Raw genomic sequence first — 17,500 nt, 5'->3', positions numbered from 1 at the left:
GCACAACTCCCTCACACTTGGAGCGCTGCCAGGCCCGGTCCCACAAACAGCCTCCTCTGGATCTAGAGAAGCAGTATGGGCCTGTGTCTGTGGCATGCTACTGGCCTCAGCACATTTGACACTGAAGCTGATTCAGTCATGTTTTATATCCGTGCTGATTTTATCGAGGCAGGCGTCCGTGTAGCGTGACCCAGACCCCACATGAGCTGCTGCACTGCGCTAGGCTAGTCCGCGCAGGCATAGGAGCAAGCACCTCTCTCGGCCTCCATGTGCAGGCATAGGAGCAGGCACCTCTCTTGGCCTCCATGTGCAGGCATAGGAGCAGGCACCTCTATTGGCCTCCATGTGCAGGCATAGGAGCAGCCACCTCTCTTGACAGGCCTCTCTCTTGGCCTCCATGCGCAGGCATAGGAGCAGGCACCTCTCTTGGCCTCCATGTGCAGACATAGGAGCAGGCCTCTCTCTTGGCCTCCATGTGCAGGCATAGGAGCAGGCCTCTCTCTTGGCCTCCATGTGCAGGCATAGCAGCAGGCCTCTCTCTTGGCCTCCATGTGAACTGTGGGAACGCTTGATAAGGGAGCAGTCTTTGCTTTGTCTCCAGCGGCGTGACCATGATTGGGGGGGGTAGCGTTTAGTCGGTGACTGAGCTGGATTTGGTTGGCAGTAATTGCCTGTAATGGGATGAGACGTTCCGGTGTGGGGCGCCGCGCCGCGGGGAAGTCGTGTTGATGTGGGCGCGGAGCGGGCGCTGCACACCTACACCCCTCGTTTTCCAGGATGTTATTGTTTAGCGCCCCCAATCTCCGTTCTGCACCACTTGTTTATTTGTTTTTGTAAATAGCGCTTTGAGGGGTTGGCCACAGCTGCCTGCATGGGCCCGCCTGGTGAGTGATCGGGGCGGTTTGAAGTGTGTGTGTGTGTGTGTGTGTGCATGCGTACATGTGTGTGTGTGATGTGTGGCCCAAAGTGGCGTGCGCGCTCCCGGTGATCTGGGAAGCGTGAGATGAAAAGAGTCCCCAGCACTTTGGCGTGCTGCTACAGGCTCAGGGACATCCGGCTTAGAGAACACACTCATGGAAGCAGAGAGAAAAACTGTGTGTGTGTGTGTGTGTGTGTGTGTGTGTGTGTGTGTGTGTGTGTGTGTGTTGCATGTGTTGAAGTTGAGCAGTCCAATGTCTCCAGCTGAAAGGTCATTATCTTGTGGAGAGCTAATTACACCCTAACCCAAGCTCAGCTCACCACCAGAAGAGCCTCTCTGTCGCTCTGTCTTTCTCTCTCTCTCTCTCCCTCTGTCTTTCTCTCTCTCTCCCTCCTTCCTTTTCTTCCTCTCAACCCTTCATTTGCCAGAATAATGTCCACCCCCAGAGGGTCTTTGGTATTATTTGCCCTCAATGGTGCCTTCCAGGCAGCGCTGAATTCAAGGCACTACTCCCCTCAGTTTTGGGGTAGGATGAGGTTTGAGGGGGTTAAGGTTAGGAATAGGGTAAAGGTGGTGCCTTTTAGGCTGTGCTGCCTGGAAGGTGCCGTTGGGGGCAAAAAACACCATTGAGCCCCCCAGAGCATCTGACGTGCTATGACATGATGGCCTAGAAAAGTTTACTTTGCCATCAAACAAACAAGCATGCTTGACTACAGGGATTTGATGTTCAAAGAGTCAGAGCTGCCACTAGCTGCCCACTCTATTCTCACTGTCCCATTACTGCACAGCCCACCAGCCCTCAGCGACAGCAAACAGAGCGCTGAAGTTTCACAAGGAACCAGCAGAATGGCAGCAACTGGCATCTGCTGTGCCGCTTACGTCCGCCATCTTGAATCCTACACTGTTGTCCTCTCCCGTGGCTCAGTCCACAGAGGCCTTCATCATCACCACATAACCACCCTCATCATCATCACCCATGTGGACAGCTCTCCTCTCTGGGGCCTGGCTGTCCTCATGGCGATCCCAGCGCTGCTAAGGGTGGCTGCGGTCGGCCATGTTTTGAGGCGAGGGCACAGAGTCAGGCAGCGATAGCACAGGAGCCGCCAGCGCAATGAGTGATGGAAATGCAGCCTCGCCGCCCTGTTCAACCGGAGCAGAGTGGCCCTGCTTAGAGCTCAGCCGGGGGATTTAGTAGCTTTATCTGGCAACCTGCTGTGGGAGAATAAAGGCGTTATGTTTTCGAATAGCTGCTCTTAAATTATTCATGAGGAACGGTATGCAGTACATGCGGTGTGTGTGTGTGTGTGTGTATGTGTGTGTAAATTATTCACCGGCGTCGTTTAGGTTTAGTGACAGTTTTTATTTCTATGGCTCTGTCAGACTCCACTCTAGCGTGGCCATAAAATGAGCACATCCTGCGGGTGCATATGCACGCATACTCACACACTCATATTTCCTCCAAATGGAGTTCAGCGTTTGGGCAAGATGAAGTAATAGGACTAGAAAATGACTACACAGATGCTCTTTTAAATGAGTGTGAATTGATGAATATGATTGTTAATATTAAATTAGTTGCCGGGGGGAACTTGCAGATCGCTGCAGTCAGAGCCACTGGCGTAGACATCAGAATGATCAAAGGAGAGGGCGAAGTATGTTTGTGTGTGAGAGAGAGAGAGAGAGAGAGAGGGAGCAAGGGAGAGAGATAACGTGACTGAGGAAGAGGGAGAGAGAGGAAGAGGAAGAGGGAGGGACACATAAATGGTGGGCTAGTGTTTGGATGCTCACTGGCAGTGCCATATTTTTATACTGTAGCTGTGGTGATGGATGCCTTTAATTGATCTGCATGAAAAGGAGTGATTCGCCCATTAGCTTTGAGTCCACATCAGTCCGCACACTGATACTCTCCTCATATTTTTCTACACACTGGTGTTTCTATAATCATATCTAGCGCGCGTGACCACGCTTGGTGAGGGACTAGACATATGAATGTGTCCGTGATTGATGGCTGTCCTGTGTTGCGTACATGCCTCAGCTGAGGCATCTTCCTGCTCGGTGCTGTGGAGATGGTGGTGGTGGCCAAGTGGATCTCCCTAGCAACAGGCTCCAGTGAGGCAGCTATGTATAAATGCAGTGTGTTGTGTGTGCATGGCGAGAGAGGCTGTGGTGATTGGATGATGACCAGCGAGCCACCAGCAGAGGGCAATCTAAAAATACAAATGCCCCTCTGTGCTCTGAGCTGCTGAAGGGCATCAACATTCACATGCAAATAGCGTGCATTATCAAAGATGATAACACAACGCTGAAATTTAGCGGATCTTTGTTTCAATTGTTTAATCCCTGTTGATTGTTATTTTGGGGCACATAGCTGATTTTGGGGCCACATAGTGGTCATCTTTTGCTGTGCAGGGACAGGTGGTGACAGTTTGCCACCTCCATGACAAGTGTTGTATTGACGCCTGAGTGCATTTGGAGAAAGTGAGAGAGCCAATTGAGTGCCCCCTCTGGGAAAACATCCCCTGTCCTCCAGACCCTGTTCTCTGAATGGGTGCAGTGGGAGGGTGGAAGCCCTTAGTGTGCACACTGTGTCATATTAAGACACAGTAAAGGAAATAACCAGAACTTTTAAGCGTTGCATTACAACGTTATATCTTTGGCATAGTGCCTCAATAACTGAAACCTGATTTGGGCTTATCACCCTCAGGAAGTGACCATTATCTGTGCAGACTGTGAATGTGAATGTGCCATGGTAGGATAATACAGACTTTGATTGATCGAGTCTAATTTCAGCCCTGGTTTATTTGAGGCACAGCTCCTGTGCAATATCAAAACAGACTTCCTGTGCTCCAAGACATCACATTTTCTGCCGGCATGGACAGGGAAGCCTCTCTTGGGGTCCTAATTGCCAGGCATATTAGATGCTGCGGTAATGCACTGTAAATGCACCCCCCACCCCCACCCTTCCATCTTACTGTACAATACATCTTCATTAGGAAACAATCCCAGAATGCACCGCGGCCATTTGTGTTTCAGGGAAGCTCTGGAGGTTTCTCTGCCAGGGCAGGGCGTGTGCGCTTCATCTGTGTGTCTGTCTTGTGTTTGTCTGTTTACTTGTTTATTTGTTTGTGTATGTTTGTGTATGTTTGTATTTGTGTATCTGTGTCTTTACATGTTAAGTATCACTCAGCTAAGTGTGTGGATAGTGAGTTGCTGGTGTGCATTGGGGAGGGGGAGGGAAGGTCGCTATGCTAAACGTCGTGGCCACTCTGAACGTTGGACATTGCTGTCTTGCAGTGGACAAGAACAAGCCCAGGCAGGCGGCGTCATCTCCAGCCCCGGCGCCCGTGTCCTCTCCAGCGTCTCCCCCGGCGCCAGTGGCCTCCGCCCGGGCAGCAGGGACCCATGCCAGCGTGCCGCCGCAGCCCCCAGCGCCCCCCGCGGAGAAGCCCCTGGGCATCGCCCACTACAGGCAGCAGTGCGAGAGGAAGAGCCAGTGCATCCAGCAGCTCCGCAAGCTCCTGCTGTCCGGCAACCGGCGCCTGGAGGCTCTCGCCCTGGTGGTCCAGCACGTCTTCGCCGAGGTGAGGACTGACATCTGTCCCTGTCTGCCTGTCTCTCTGCATGTCTCCTACCTTCCACTGATCCATTTTACAGTATTTATTCTGTATCCCTTGTGTTCTCAGCATAGAATAGTTAGATAAGGAAGTGCTGCTTAGTGTGGTGTCATATTTCACGAGCATCCATCAATGTGTGTACAGTACTGTATGTCTGGTGTGGCAATGCTTAGTCTTTCATATGTAAACAACATTCTGCGGGTGGGTATAATGCTGCAGGAGCTGTTTGGCTGCATTTACAGGCTGGTTTCCACTTTCTGGTTAACAAACAGAAGTTAAAACTGTGTGGTTCTCATACTTGCTCGTTGATTTGCATTTTAGAACTGACAGAAGTAGAATTAAAATGGGCTACACATTTTGACTTTTGACATGGCAACCCTTTGTTTTTACATGTGTGGATGTAAAGGTTTTTTGGTTGAGATTGAGGTTTTCTAGCTATACTTCCTCTGCAATTTGGAGCAGTGCACATAGAAATTGGTGTGTGTGTGTGTGGGGGGGGTCATCGGCATGACCGATGCATCTTCATAACCACACTGTAATGCATGACATGTACTCTTTACAGAAACAGATATGTGTGTGTTATCTGTGTGTTAAACTAAATGCATGCCACAACATAATACTTTGCACAAGTGCTAGCCATACAACATTAACAATCACTAGAAAAGTCGATGAGCATCAGCAGGTAAAAACACCATTTGAGGTTTTAATGTCACATACACATTGTCAGGGCTTAACGTTTATTTTTCAAAAATGGGGGCAGGACATTCCCTCCTTTGCATAGGTTCTTCACGTAGGGGGGAATTATACAGTTGGGGGGGGGGGGGTGGCATAAATTTTACAAACGAAAATCACATTTTCCTTATTACCGGCATCAATTAGAGAACAACACTCACCACCATAGTCTTTACTTACATGATTTAGGTTTTGATTTTCTAACTGGAGTAAGTGTTTGTGACAATACATGTCATGATAAATTTGATTATGTTGGATCGCTGTTTTGGTATGAAGCATCTTTCACGTAATGAATGTGCACTCTAGAAAGTGAAAGTAGGCCTACAGACCACGTCTGTCTGTTCATGTTCCCTTGTGTCTCATGCCCATTCTATGGAATCCTTCTGTGTTTGCAAAATTCCTGACAGTTCCTGATCGCTAAACTTTTGTTTTTCTTTCCTGTCGGTTAGCAGTTGGTGTAGAAGCACCAAGCGTAATTTGACTTGCTGATAAGTCCTGCTGTGAGAGAGAGAGAGAGAGCGCACCTGCTAAGTGGCGGGACTTTAATGAATTATGCGCTACCCACAATCCCGTGCTGAAATTTAGGCCCTCAATTGCGATTCACAATTCTGCAACAAAGGCCTTTTAAAACAGTTGTGGTTTACAGAAAACCATTGTGGTCATTCATTCATTCTGCTAATGTAAATAGTCGTCATCTCTCCTCAGTTGGTACCCTACTGTATACTCAGCACTGTTTAGAGAGTAGAAAGCTGTAGGATGAAGATCCTGTTTTCAATGCTGTGGATTTGACTCTAAACAAGGCAGAAATCCCTGCATGTTGACACAATGGAATCGGCTTATCCAAAGATCTAGGTGAGGCTCTTGCACCTTACTGCTCATCCCTGTGGCTGGTGCCCAGGCATGGAGTATTTGCAGAGTAAATCTCCCGGTCTTTGTGTCAACTTGCTAATATTTGCTCGCTTTACTTTAGTCCTGTCACCGACCAGCAGGCCACAGACACTGTCAGGCTTATTTAATGACGGAGAGAAAGGGGAAGGGAGGGAAGCAGGGGCCATTAAATCGCCGGGTAGAACTTAGTGCTCAGGGCTCCATTTTCTCCTGTCATTTTCCCAGAGACAATTTGTTGAACCAGAGCTAAACATTAATTGCCTGCCCTTTCACATGACTGGTGTGAATAGGCTCCTGGGTGCACTGCTTCCCCCCTCCCCTTCCTCAGTATGGTATGAAAAGTGCTCCTCTCATGGTAAACTGCAGCCCTGACAGGCCATTCAGGGAAGGCTTTTGCATCTTCAGAAACATTATGGATTCTTCTGTTTAAAGTCACACTTGGTGGGGAGAACATTCCTGGAATTGTTATGGGCTTGTTGTGTTCCCCTCCTGCCTTGAAGTTGAAGCAGATTCGAGTGCAGAACTCTGTTTTCACACCCTCGTCAGGGCTACGTCTGGGGATGCAGCCCTGTGGTTTATGAATAAGATGGTCTCAACGGTAATGACTGGGAGAGAACAAAAATGAGTTCCCAGTGAAAGTAGTAGTCACTACAAACTCAAAGATATGCCTCTCCGTGGTGGGACCACCGGCTACGGGCCAGGAATGTCTTGCCTTTGGCTTTGTTAGCTAAGTCGGGCTCTGAGGTCTATAGATCACCCAGCATATTGAGGAGGTTCTCTGCTTAACCAAACATCTCTGGAATGCTTATCCACAGTCTCAGACTGGTTAACTATTTGGCCCAGCCCTGCCTGCCAAGTTGATGGGGGATATCTGAGGGGGAAATTCAGTGCGTGTGTGCACTGGGAGTGTGTGGGGGGTTTTCGGCGATAACTCCATTAAGTGTCAAAACAGGCAAACCCAAGGAGGAGGAGGCTGCTGCAACTGCTAAATTCTCCTAAATGAGTCAAATGAGTGTAATTGCAGCAGACAAGTCTTTCATCCTCTGATAATGAAAGCCCACCCAGGTCTCTAATTACCTGAATTGCCATTTGAGGATCAACACATTAATTTCCAGACAGGGGACGTGACACCTGTGTGTGTGTGTGTGTGTGTGTGTGTGTGTGTGTGTGTGTGTGTGTGTGTGTGTGTGTGTGTGTGTGTGTGTGTGTGTGTGTGTGTGTGTGTGTGTGTGTGTGTGTGTGTGTGTGTGTGTGTGTGTGTGTGTGTGTGTGTGTGTGTGTGTGTGTGTGTGTGTGTGTGTGTGTGTGTGTGTGTGTGTGTGTGTGTGTGTGTGTGTGTGCGCATCCGTGCGTGAAGATGATATGGATAGAGGCCCTTCACTCCCCTGTCAAACAAGTTGCCTGCATCGTGTTTTTTTCTGAACTCTTGTATCTCTTTTCTGGCTTGTGACTCTCCTGTTGGGTTTCCTTGTGGACTGCAGATGTTTTTTATCACATTTTTTAATTTTATTCCTTGTTATTTTGTGTGTCAGAGAGAAGCTTGGTAGGGGATCCAGGACATGGTTTAGAGTGGCAAACGTCTAAAAAAGGTCTATGTATCTCATTTGTTTGGCATATAACCTCTTGATTCTCATTGATTGATTCTCATTGATAGTGTTGCTCTCTGAATCCATACTTCTAAAGCAAAACAGCATAATGGGTGATCCTGACTCTACTATCTCTGCTGATGATAAGCCAGCCTCCAGTTAGCCCCTTGTGTGAGATAGACAGACAAGACAAGTCAAGTCAAGTCAAGTCAATTCACTTTGTTCTTATATAACAGATTTAAAAACAACAAGGAGTTGACCCAAAGTGCTTCACAGGTAAGACAGAGAGGTAGTTAGCATGTAAAAGAGAAGCCCAGAGTTATGATAGGATAAAAAAGAAATAAAATATGAGTTCAGATATAGATAAAAAATGAATTCAAGCAAAATAGGGATGAAGTGCAATAAATAAATAAATAAGCATGTACAAAAACAAAACATGATAAAAGCAGTAGAACAAGCCATTAAAAAACATGAATGTAATAATGATAATAAAACAACATAAAAGAGGAAAGTGTATGTGAGGGAGGAGGTCTCAGGAGGAAGTCAAAGAGAGGAGAGGAGGTAGGTCTTTCAGTTGGATTTAGATCTAGCTGTGGCACAGGATTAGTGCTGAAGGGTGATAAGTGCTGAAGGGTGTTCAAGAGCCCTGGGGCAACTACAGAAAAGGCCCGTTACCTTTTGTTTTAAATCTTGAATGAAGGACTGCGAGAAGCTGTTTAGAAGACGACCTGAGTGACCAATAGGTGCAAGAGTGAGGGGATAGCATTTCTGAGATGTAAGAAGGAGCTCGTCCATTGAGGGCTTTAGAAATGTATTATGTGTATCGCTTTACAGGTAGCCAGTGCAACTGAGCCAGGACAGGTGTGGTGTGCTCCCTCTTCTTAGGCAGACATGCAAGCCAACAGATAGATAGTCAAGCTGTTTCTATCAAGCATGTTCACAAAAGCTACTCTAATGACAGAGCCTCGTTTGCCTCTACAAGCATTGTATGGGAGAACATCTGTGTTGTTATCAATAGAAATTAGGGGGAGGGGATACAATGTTACAGCCTGATTATCGCCAGTGATTGATTTGGCTCCTATGATTGTGTGTGAAGGAGAGAGAGAGAGAGAGAGAGAGAGAGAGAGAGAGAGAGAGAGAGAGAGAGAGAGAGAGAGAGAGAGAGAGAGTGAGTAGGGGGTGGGGTTGTGTGTTTGTGTGTGTGTGTGTTGGGGGTGGGTTATTGGTAAGGAATGCTCCAGCTGCCTTGTGAAGCCTAGAGTTTGGCTCCAGGACAGAGGCGTGTCTGTGCATCTCACCTGCCAGCTGTTTCGCTGCTGAAAGAACTGGCGGCCCCCCAAGGCAGTGTCATAACTCCCCACATAGGAGTGCACCAGATCTCTTGATGTGTTTCATGCTAAAGCTTTGTGTGGGTAAGCAGCTTACCGCACCTTCTTTTTTTGGATATGAGGGTGTGTGTGTGTGTGTGTGTGTGTGTGTTTGACTTTACATATTATGAACATAAGCAAAAAAGTATTCCTACATCAAAGAACTCTGGTTCATTTGGAGAAATGAGTTGAGAAATGCTGTGGATTTTCTCCTTTGGCAGCGTAGAGGTCTCCCCAACAGGGCTGTTGTTAACTGTGACCTGAGGCTCTGCATGTTGTTCTGGTGCTTCACTGCACTGTACATTGTTTGAATGCGTAAAAGGATTACACAAGTCTTCCCCGTGTCATCATTTAATGTAATTGTTAACAGTCTCCGTAGATGCCCATGGGCACTGAGAGGAGGGCTGTTGGTTTTTAGTGTTGGAGGAGCTGACACAAGAGACTGTGTGCTACAGAGAGAGTGTGTGCTACAGAGAGTGTGTGCTACAGAGAGAGTGCTACGCTGAGAGACCCACATGAGCCTTCTCTTGAGACTGCACAGTTCTCCGAGTCTGGCCTGAGGACTGGCAAAGCATGCACAAACAAATCCTCTCTTTCTTTCTTTTCTCTCTCTCTCTCTTTCTCTTTCTCGCGCTCTCCCTCTCTCTTTCTCTCTTTCTCTTTCTCTCTCTCATACCAACTTCTTAATCTGAAAGTACTTAGATTATCCTGTTTGTTATCTTATCTGTTGGGGCTCTGATGGGGTTTCTGAGGTGTGACACTAGCCCACACTTAAAATGCAACCTCTACAATCTTGGCAAGATTGTAAACCTGCCTCAACCCAGTAGCTTCTAATGTGTCCAGAGCAGTAATTGTGTTATTGTAAGTCTCTGGTGCCTGCAGGCTGAGGGTGTTTGGCTCGTAAAGGCTGAAGTCCAGTGGGTCCTGTCTCGGGCTAATCTGGCGTGATACCAGTCCAGCAGCTTCCCTTCATCTACAGCCAATCTGGACTCTGGGTCCTGGTCCTGTCAGCACACTCCCAGTGATCTCAGACAACCTGGAAAGACACTGGTGGACATTACTGCCTATGGGAACTGCCCACTACAAGACTAGGCTGTTGAAAGGTCCATTGTGGACACAGTGCTGCTCTCATTGATCCAAGCCATGAACTTTGACTCTAAATTCTGATTGACCCTCAAACCTCAAATGGCTTTTGCATGAACCCTTCCCCTCTCTGTCTGTGGAGAATGTTCTCATCAGATTATCCGTGAGTCAGTGTGTAGCCTCCTCTCCCCTCCCACATTTTGACTTTTCCTTTTTCTTGTCATCTTCTCCCTGCCCTTCTTTTAGGGTGAATACGGCCTTGATATAGAACTGTGTATGAAACACTCCGAGCAGACAGACCAGTTCCCTGATGAAGAGAGTACAGAGTATGGGCAGAGAGAAAGAGAGAGAGAGAGTGAGTGAGTGAGTGAGTGTGAGAGGGGGGAGGGAGGGGAAGGTGGCAGAGTGGGGAGGGCTCTGCCGGAGGTTGAGCCTTGCGTAGAGTTCCTGACAGTTAGAGCGGTCGGTGTGACTGGAGGGGCAGAGGGCGACTCTGGAGGAGTGTGGGAGCCAGCAGGAGGATCAACATGGGCGCCTCCGACAGCAAAGCCTGCCTGAAGAACCCTCCCTGCATCAGGAAGAAGAAGGCTAAGGTGGCTCGCTTTAAACTTTAGTTTCTCTTTGTTATGGCGCGGGTTGAAGTTGTGTGTGTGTGCGTGTGTGTGTGTGTGCTTGTGGAGGTGGTGGTAGTGGAGGGCTCGATTAGTTGTTTTCTCTCCTTTCACTGTCACCTGTTGACGGCAAAAGTGGTGCATGTGTTTCTCCCATTTGTTCAGTCTGCTTGTTGATCTTACCAATTTGCTCGGGAAGGGGAGCGTGTTGTGGGAGCTAACTGGCACATGGCTTTGGAGCCGAACAACAATAGACTGGGGAATGAAAGAAGCCCCGAATGTGTGCCGATATTGTTGTTTTGGTCAGCCGGCTGTGGTGGTTTATGTTGATGGTTATGTTGTGGTCTAGTGTCAGTCTCAAGGGGCTTTTTCAGGCTCTTTGAGGGGGTGTGCTTGACTGTGTTTGCGAAAGAAAGAGAGGGTGAGAACAGACGAACTTCTCTGGCTGTGTTTGATTAGTTCAGGAGTGTAATCTCTGATCTCGCCATCTGAGGTCATGAAGCTGCCTCCAGTATGGCAACAGTAGTATAATCAATAGTCATTGATTATCGAATACATTTGATTACTCATTTATTACCTGGGGATACAAAAACATATATTAAACACAGTTACTAAGTTAAGATTGGGTCCAGTTTGCGTCGTAATGTTTTAGTATTTTACAGTCATGCTACACTGATATCAGTGTGTCTGTATCGATGTACAGAGAATCTCATATCTTCCTGGAAAACACCACACCAAAGCAGACAGTGCAGGTGTTAACTGATGGCTGGTTGGTCTGGATGGGTTCAGGTGGATTGTGAAAGACCAAAGTTAAGATGGGTTCTCTGCCAACTATCTCCTGCCTGTGGCCTTCCACCCCACACCACATAGTTTCTATCATCACGTAAGATTCATCACAATGGCCCAACGTTGTGGTTGTTGCCTTCGTTCAGATGTAAATTGATCCTTGATGTCCTGTATTACCAGTTCTTTAATGACTCAACTGGAGGAAGAGTTAACCTGTGTGTCTTTTATCTTGTGTGTGTTTACAGCGCGAGGAATTCTTGAAGCAGAAGAAAGACCTCACAGGGGAACTGAGTAGCATCAAACAGGAACTTGGTAAGGAGACAACACACACGGACACACACACACATTCTTATTCACTCATGCACACACCAGACTCAGAATCAGAATCATGCTTCATTGGCCAGGTTTGTGTAAACAAACAAGGAATTTGACTGCGGACGGTTAATCTTGCATGTAGAACAGTCACAATAGCTACATGTAGGCTATTACAGAGAAGAACCCAGGAAGGACATGAAACCAGCTAGGAATGGGGTTTGTGCTGTGCTTCACTGAAGTCCTGGTATTTATTGCGAGCCCATTTCCTGTATGGTTTCAAAGCAGGTTCTGATGTTCTGGGGTGGATGTGTTTGGGTGCTGTTCCATGCGCACTTGTCTATAAACACACAGACACAGACAGACACACACACACATACACACACACACACACAGAGTTATATGTGTGTGTGTGTGTGTGTGTGTATGATAGAGGGAGGGTGTGAGTGAGTGTGAACTGAGGTCACATTTTCATCTCATTCCACTTTGTTGAGTGTGATGACCTCAAGTCAGGGCTGGTTCCCAGAATCACCCTGGAATTATGACTGCACAAAACACTGACTACACAAAACACTGTCTCTATTGGAGTGTGTATTGGAATATGACGAGCATTTGTGTCTCAAGTCTGTATGTGTGTTAGGGTATTATTGGATGCTTTCCTTTGTGTTTGTGTGTGTGTGTGTGTGTGTGTGTGTGTGTGTGTGCGCGCGTGTGTGTGTGTGTGTGTGTGTGTGTGTGTGTGTGTGTGTGTGTGTGTGTGTGTGTGTGTGTGTGTGCACGCGTGCGCATGCATGTGTGTGAGTGTGAGTGTTGATGCTTGTGTGTGAGTGTGAGTGTTGATGCTTGTGTGTGTGTTGTTGGCAGAGGTTTTGGTGTAGCTGCTGTGGTGGAGGCCCATGGAGTGGCCACAAGCCCGCAGTAATGAGTCTCCTCGCAGACAGAGGCTCTTTTGTTTAGCCTACAGCGGTGTCATCCCTCTGCTCACACACACTCATCACCCGCTTGCCAAAGTACCACACACACACACACACACAAACACACACAAACACACACAAATATGTATATTCCACTGTCCACACAAACACACAAAATGATCTCCTCACCTCCCCTCAGTCAGTTCTCATCTCTCACACACAGCTGTCTGGTTCTCAAACCAAGGGACCAAAACTGCTCTCAGCACCTTAAAAAGTTACAAGCTACAGTTGGTCTGATGACTTGAATGACGTGTAGTTGAATAACGTGTTCTAGAGGAAGGTTGAGTGTGAGAGTTAATACAGAGTTGACTCAGAGAGGGTTAAAGCGGACCGGATAGTAACGAAGCATCTTTGGTTGAATGTACACAGAGGATTCTGATGGTTATTTTGATGACACAGATGAATGAAGACCCACTCAGGCAGTGACAGCAGCAGAGCTTCATTTTCAGAGATGCACATCAAGGGAGAGACAGCATGCATTCACTAAAAGACAGCATGCATTCATCGGCTTCTCTAAACTAATCAAACAAGAAAACAGTCCGGGTTTAAGAATCCCTCCAGGTTGCCGTGAGATGCCGTTGCTCATCCCAGATTACGTGGATCACACTGAATCAGACCCTCATCGTGTCAACCTAGCAATCCAGAGCCGATAGCTGCTGAAACATAATGTTCCACTTGTCTCTAAAGACATAGTCAGTTAGTCAGTCACATAGAGATATACTCAGGAGAACTACAGGAACTGAATGTATTAAAAACATGTCATGTCATATGTGGATGAACACACAACAGCTGATTTGGTTGCATTCTTATGTCCGACCATAATTGTGACTGTTAACACAAGTACGCACAATAAGAAACATGACTGAGAACAATAAGGCATGAGTTTCTGATTCATGTTTTTTTTGAGTTTCTGATTTCAGTACTCTCAATACAGAAGTGCTATGAATTAATGGGTTAATTTTAGTGCTCTCAATATAGCCTGATAAACCAGCCTAAGTGGATTGGATGTCTAATTTAGTCTGGCTCCGATGAATGGATACAACGGAACATTGTTGATGAGCACAACCCGTTGTCTTTCAAACCGTGTCTGTGCCTATAGGCCAACGCTCCCTCAAAACCCCGCCCCAGAGCCCTCTGCCCCGCCCGCGTTGATTCAAAACACATCTCTGCGTTGTGATTGGTTTAGTTGCCATCTGCCAGATTCAGGGCAGTGTTTTCAAAATGTACAGTGGTCCGAGGCCAGACTCAAATGCAGGCAAAACATTTTGCCGTCCAGCAGTTGGCGCTGGTTTTCCAGGCTACTCTCAATATAGATTTGCTATGAATTAATTGGTTGATTCCAGTACTCTCCAGGGATGGAAATTAGCACCAGCCACCAGCCAAATGCTGGTAAAATGTGAGAGTGGCTGGTAGATTTCAGACACAAAGTCATATTTTAACATTGAGTGGCTGGTGAATTTGACCAGAAATCTGCTATTGGCTGATATATTTTCACATTTTCAAATTTTAAGTTCCACCCCTGGTACTCTCAATACTCAATACATACATGAATTAATGGGCTGATGGCAGCTGAGCGGGGTCTGTACTCATTAATAGGGTGGAGTCGCTTAGAGTTATTTTTCTGTTGCATCAGTGTTGCCCAGCCATGTTCCTCCACTCCAGTCATCCACTGGAGTCTTTCCCTGAGCATTCCAGAACATGAGTTCATTCTTCCGATGATGTCACTCACCACTCCGGAGAAAGAAAGAGAGAAAGAAAGAGAGAAAGACAGAAAAACATTATCAAAGTGAGAGTGAGCATGAGGGGCAGACATATTTAAAGACTAGGAACATGAACAAGAGGGGGGCGATTGAGGGGGAGGTGTGTGGTGCGGTGCGGTGTGGTGCTCTGCTGTTCTGCGCGACAGGCCTTGGCAGGGGCCCAGCACTGTAATGTGTATGAAAGGAAAAACGTGGCGCAATGCACTTCACCCACGTGCCTCTTAGCACAGCATAGCATAGCATAGCATAACATAGCATAGCATAGCCAGAGTAGCACAGCATAGCCAGAACAGCACAGCATAGCCAGAGCAGGCTCCTTTCCTAGTCCAGCCACTTGTGTGCTCTGCCCTGCGGCCCTCTGGCATCGTATACAAACAAGTGTGTGCACGTTGGTGTGTGTGTATGCGTTTCCAAAATGTCTGTCAACAGCACAGTAAAGCATATGTAACCCCACCTACCAGACGTATGCAGAGAGAAACACATTACAGATCAGCATGTCCACACATATATTTACAGACACGCCTTTATTCTCTCTGACACACACATATAGGCTACTGTACATACATGGAGACAGATAGACACACACACACACACACACACACACACACACACACACACACACATACACACACACACTGGCCATAGATAAACATACACGTAGACAAGCCAGCGTGCCTGTTTCTACACACACTCCCTGACACTTTCACACCCACACCCAGCCACATGCCTGTACACACATGCGGCCTGCAGGAGGAATGTGGAGCGGTGGAGCTCCGTGAGCGTGTCCTGGTCCTGGGGCAGCAGGCCTCTGACCCTCCTCACGCCCGTGGTATGCAGCGCTGGTGGAGGACACACTCTCACTCTCCTCCAGAACCCTCCAACACTCCACCCCACTCCACTCCACCCCACCACCCAGCCCCCCCTCGTCTAGCACAGCACTATCACTCACCGCTCACACAGGACTGGATGTGGAAAGGGTTCAATGGTTACTCAGATAGTGCGCGTAAGGGGTTCAATGTTTACTCTGTCCAATGCATAGTTTTTTTTGTGTGTGTGTCAGATTTAATGCAGAGGTCTTCAGATTAGGTCCACCCTTGCATTAATCCCTGTATTTTGGCAAATGTGATGTCTTTGTGTGTTATGTTTTTTATTATTATTGTTATTATTATTATTCAAACATGTTGTGACTCTTAAGCCGACCCATGACTCGCTCCACCGCAGCTCTCAGCATGTGTCCTTATGTCCATTGTCTTCCCGCGTGTCCTAAGTCAGTCCACAGCCCGTCTGCCCCCCACTAGAGCCTGTTATGAGGGTTCACTGAGGTTAACACCCAGAGGGGATGATGTCACACCTGTCCTGGCCAGTAAAGCCCAGGCCTGTTCTGCCACAGCTGTCACCCCTATGTCATCATAGCAGCACGGCAACAGCCCCGTTACAAACACTTCATCTAACAGCACCAAGGCAACTGTTGGGGCTTGCCTATCGGAATGCAAATCTATTAACATTTGAGACATGTTCACTCCAGTCGGCGTAAACTGCACTCACTCACGCTGAAGATAGTGGAACAAGTCTGGAACTTATCACCTGGACAATAACGGCATTGTTGTAATGCATGGTGATTCATCTCAGTTACTGCAGACATACAGTATTCACCGGCACAACTGTGGAGTTTGGTTACGGAGAGGATTGTGCTCTGCTAGATTCATGTTCCTGTGCGATTAGCAGGTTTATAAGGAAATAAAACGTAGAGGAGACATCGTGTTCTTGCTGGTAGCTGGAACACTATGGTACTCATGGAGAAATGTTCAGCTCTCTCCACTTAGGCTGCGGTCAGGAACATTCAGGCCACTGCAGCTTTTCTGCCATAATGTCCTGGACAAATTTACGCAGACTTAAAAACAAGTCTTATTTTTTCCTCTTTTTCTGTCCACCCTCTCTGATTCCCCTTCTTTCCTCCTGTCTCTCTCTCTTTCTTTCTCTCTCTCTCTCAATTTCTCCTCATCCCCCCATCTCTCTCCTCCTCCCCATCAGCCGGCTCGGTGTCGTGCTGCGAGCGCCTGGAGAAGGAGAAGGAGGAGGCGCAGCTGACGTTTGAGGAGACGCTGCAGAAGCTGCGGGAGGAGCACCAGGAGGAGCTCGTGCAGCTGGAGGAGCGACTCCGGACCTTCTACTCGGCAGAATGGGACAAGACCCACCAGGCCTACCAGGAGGAGGCCGACAAGTGCCGCGCTCTCATGCAGCAACAGGTACATAGCGTGGGCCGTGTGTATGCTCAGTAAAGGCACTGGCTGGCCATTACTCACCCCTTGGGTAATCTAACTGCTTTGGACACGTGGATATCTTTTTTGGATGGCCCATAGTACCATTTAGTCTCTGCTCACTTTTAAAGCCCATGCCTTGATTCGTGATGGGTTGAAGCTGATCCAATTGTAAAGTTTTCACTTTTTGTTTAAACTTGTGAGTCAACTAAAACCAAAGAGAATGGTGAATTGTTCCAAACTGTACTCATACAGTATAGCAAAGAAATAAATGTCAGCTATGGCACTCTCAGCCGCCAGTGAGATGCTGTAGATACTGTATGTAGGAGCCCAGAAAAGTGCTTCAGGGCTGCAGTTCATGTCGGGGTGACTTATGACTATAATATTGTGCAGGCTAATGCGTCTCAGCATCCACGCACAGCACTGCACTCTGCTATATCCAATATGTGACCCTGAGTGGTAGAGATGTATGCGGCTGTAACTGTGATATGAAAGCTACAATTAAACTTCCAGTGGTTTAATGGCGTCCCAGCCTGTTGGATTGGAGACACGGAAAAGGGCCCGGGCCACTGTGCTCATAAAACAGATGATTTATAGCTGTTGCCATGGCGTT

The 17,500-nt window shown here is 47.5% G+C and overlaps 1 protein-coding gene across 8 annotated transcripts in view; it reads left to right on the top strand.

Annotated features, from left to right (window-relative positions):
* Positions 1-17,500, top strand: part of mtus1b (microtubule associated tumor suppressor 1b) — a 60,477-nt gene that overhangs the window by 38,363 nt on the left and 4,614 nt on the right. For all 8 annotated transcript variants that reach the window (XM_062522879.1, XM_062522869.1, XM_062522860.1 and 5 more), the window contains 3 exons: positions 4,211-4,497; positions 11,829-11,895; positions 16,661-16,875. In XM_062522879.1, the coding sequence (XP_062378863.1) occupies positions 4,211-4,497; positions 11,829-11,895; positions 16,661-16,875 (569 nt within the window). The remainder of the gene's footprint in view (positions 1-4,210; positions 4,498-11,828; positions 11,896-16,660; positions 16,876-17,500) is intronic.

The sequence above is a fragment of the Sardina pilchardus genome, chromosome 2 (genome assembly GCF_963854185.1).
Source record: "Sardina pilchardus chromosome 2, fSarPil1.1, whole genome shotgun sequence".
Lineage (NCBI taxonomy): Eukaryota > Metazoa > Chordata > Actinopteri > Clupeiformes > Clupeidae > Sardina > Sardina pilchardus.
Note: the sequence above shows the minus strand (reverse complement) of the source record. Positions and strands in the feature narration are given on the sequence as shown.